We start from the raw sequence: 3,345 nt of genomic DNA on the forward strand, positions 1-3,345 counted from the left end.
TCTTCTGTTGTTGATGGTGTGGCATTGGGGTTACTTGGTACGATTTTACAAACGTGTTTAACTTATTAAATTTTTTACTAAAAATAATTTGTTTCGAGTTTACCCCCATATACCTCCTTTACTTAAAAAAAACTATTTTTACATGCATATTTTTATGTATGTGTCAGTATGAATTCGAATTCGATATGCTCTATCGACGTAAACTTTTTTCTGGAAACAAGTCACATCAAATATAATACGTTTCTTTTTTCTTTTTTTCAAAAGTTCTAATTAATCTCTTTTGATAATATGTGTCAGCTTTTCCGTTATACCCGTTAAGTTTTCTATGTATGAGTCGGGTCCCATATAATACGTTATGATTGTACGGTATAAAATTGATTTACTTTATGTTTTGATCTAATTGCAATGCTTATATAGGTTATATTGAGTTCGATCAAATATGTCGAAATGCACGTTTTCATATGGTTAATGCATCAAATAACGTTTGGATTAATCCCTTCGATGTTTGCGATGTATCCACGTTGTAACACGCGCGGATCTTATTGCTACTTTATGACAAATTTATAAGTGTCAAACTTTTTTATAATCTTACACTCCCTTTGCCTCATTTTAGATCAATGTTGTACACAACTAAATATATGTCTCATGTTCGTGTTAATCACCCCAAATGCTAATTGGTACTCAAATTTCGTAATAAATAATTAATGAAATACTTAACCCGACCTCTATAACTCTTAGCATCTACTACGGCGATTAATATAGACAACTCATACTCAATGTGGTGTCACATAGAAATCTTCACAACATAGTAATACTTCAAATAACCTCGGACAAATCTATGAACCAAACCAGTAAATTTCCCTATAAATATACGCCCATTTCTCCAATTTATTTTCACCTCTTTTCATCAAACTACACCATGGATAAACCTCAAGAAGAAATGCAAGAGGTGGGCTTCTTTGGCATCTACAAAGAATCTTTCAAAACCATTTTTTCATGGAAGAAGATCTTCACCCAGATCACACTAACCTTCATCCTACCCTTGTCCTTCATCTTTCTTGCTCATTTTATCATTGCATACATACTCGAATGGAGGATCTCCCGTGCCGAAGACCAAATATATTACAATAACGTCGATAGCGAGCGCTTCTACCATAGGCTATCAACTGCGTATATCGGGTACTGGGTATTCAAATTCACGTACTTGAGTTTCCTCCTCCTTTTCTCGCTTCTCTCGACAGCCGCCATCGTTTATACAATCGCCTCGCTGTATTCGGGCAACGAGGTGACCTTCAAGAAAGTCTTGAAGATTGTCCCTAAAGTGTGGAAGAGACTAGCTTTAACTTTCTTGTGGACTTACCTTGGTTTCTTCATGTACAATGTCATTGCAGGAGTGGTGTTGTGTAAATGATCACTGATGTCCACCAATGGGTGGAACAATTAGAATAAATAGAATATCAAGTTACAGTTGGGTGATACAACAATGCATGAAATACAAAATACACCCATATATAATAAATGATTACAGATTAATATCCCCCCTCAAGCGAGACGGTGGCGGACCAAGGCGAAGCATCTTCCGAAAAGTATCAAACTGAGGGTATGGAAGACTTTTGGTGAATATATCCGCTACCTGGAGCTTGGATGGAATGAAACGAGTGTGGAGCTTCCCAGCAGAGACAAGTTCACGTATAAAATGATAGTCAATGTCAAGATGTTTGACTCGTTTGTGTGAGACCGGGTTCTGTGTGAGAAAAATAGCACTTCTGTTATCACAAAGAATTGTAGGGCGACTTGCGGGCAAAGCGTGAAGTTCACGAAGAAGATGAGTGATCCAAATAATTTCAGCCGCTGTGTTAGCCATAGCCCGATATTCAGATTCGCAACTTGAGCGTGAAACGGTGGGTTGTTTCTTAGCACTCCAAGAGACAAGATTGCCTCCAAGAAAAATGGAATAACCATAGGTAGAACGCCGAGTTTCAAGGCATCGGGCCCAATCAGCATCCGAGAATCCTATAAGAGTATTTTGAGATGGTTTGGAGAAGGTGAGACCGAACGACAACGTTCCTTTGATGTACCGAAGAATTCGCTTAACCCCTTGAAAATGATCAATGGTAGGGGCATGTAAGAATTGGCTTACTTGATTTACTGCGTAGGATATATCAGGCCTTGTGATCGTTAGGTATTGCAAAGCACCTACAATAGACCGGTACTGTGTAGGGTCCGAAAAGAGTTCTCCACTGTTGCTGAAGGTGACATTAGTCGCAAGGGGTGTGGTGGCGGGTTTGGCGTCCATCATGCAAGCACGAACCAATATGTCACTCGCGTATTTTGATTGATTCAAAAATAACCCATTAGAAGTATACGTGACTTCAAGGCCCAAAAAATAGTTGAGTTCGCCCAAATCCTTGATAGCAAATTCGTTGTGTAGACGGTTGATAAAGGATCTAAGGACGTTATCTTGATTACCTGTTAATATTAAATCATCAACATACACAAGAAGATACATTATGCAATTATCCCGTTTAAATATAAACAAAGATGGATCAGCCCGGCTGCACTTAAAGCCATTGGAGATGAGAAAGGTGCTCAAACGATGAAACCAAGCACGAGGAGCCTGTTTGAGGCCATATAAAGCCTTGTTCAATTTGCACACATGATTCGGGAAATTTGGATTGATAAAACCCGGAGGTTGTTCCATGTACACGCATTCGTTTAGATGGCCATGTAAGAAGGCGTTGTTTACATCAAGTTGATGTAACCTCCAATCATTAAGAATAGCTAAAGACAAAATAATGCGAACTGTAGATGCTTTAACAACGGGACTAAAGGTGTGAGAGTAGTCAATACCCGGAAATTGACTAAATCCTTGAGCCACAAGACGCGCTTTATGTCGTTCAACAGAGCCATCAGAATGGTATTTGGTCCGAAAGAGCCACTTCGAACCAACAACATGGCGATTCACTGGTCGAGGAACCAAAGACCAAGTATTATTTTTATATAGAGCATCAAGTTCTTTATGCATAGCGGATGACCATTTTGCATCCTTAATGGCAGTTTTGAATCCTTTAGGATCATTGGACGCAAATAGGGCTTGATGGAGTGGGTGACGAGTGACATGGGAAAGGTCAGCAATGTGCCGGGGTCTGAAAACACCAGCTTTGGCGCGAGTGATCATAGGGTGAGTGGGTAGGGGAGGGGGTGGAGGTGGAGGTGGAGTGGGGATGGGGCTGGAAATATCAGTTGTTGGTGAAGTGGAAGTGTGAGGTGATAGTGGGGAATTTGGTGTAGTTGAATTGTTTGGTGAGGGAGGAGGTGAAGAAGGAGTTGTTTCAGGTATGGGTT

General features: G+C 39.9%; 1 protein-coding gene across 1 annotated transcript; it reads left to right on the forward strand.

Moving 5' to 3' along the window:
• The first annotated feature begins 919 nt into the window (after window positions 1-919).
• On the forward strand, window positions 920-1,411 carry LOC110876146. The gene has a single exon (XM_022124322.1). It carries the CDS (start codon window positions 920-922, stop codon window positions 1,409-1,411), a length of 492 nt encoding a protein of 163 aa, XP_021980014.1.
• Window positions 1,412-3,345: the final 1,934 nt, after the last annotated feature.

The sequence above is a fragment of the Helianthus annuus genome, chromosome 9 (genome assembly GCF_002127325.2).
Source record: "Helianthus annuus cultivar XRQ/B chromosome 9, HanXRQr2.0-SUNRISE, whole genome shotgun sequence".
NCBI classification, from domain to species: domain Eukaryota; kingdom Viridiplantae; phylum Streptophyta; class Magnoliopsida; order Asterales; family Asteraceae; genus Helianthus; species Helianthus annuus.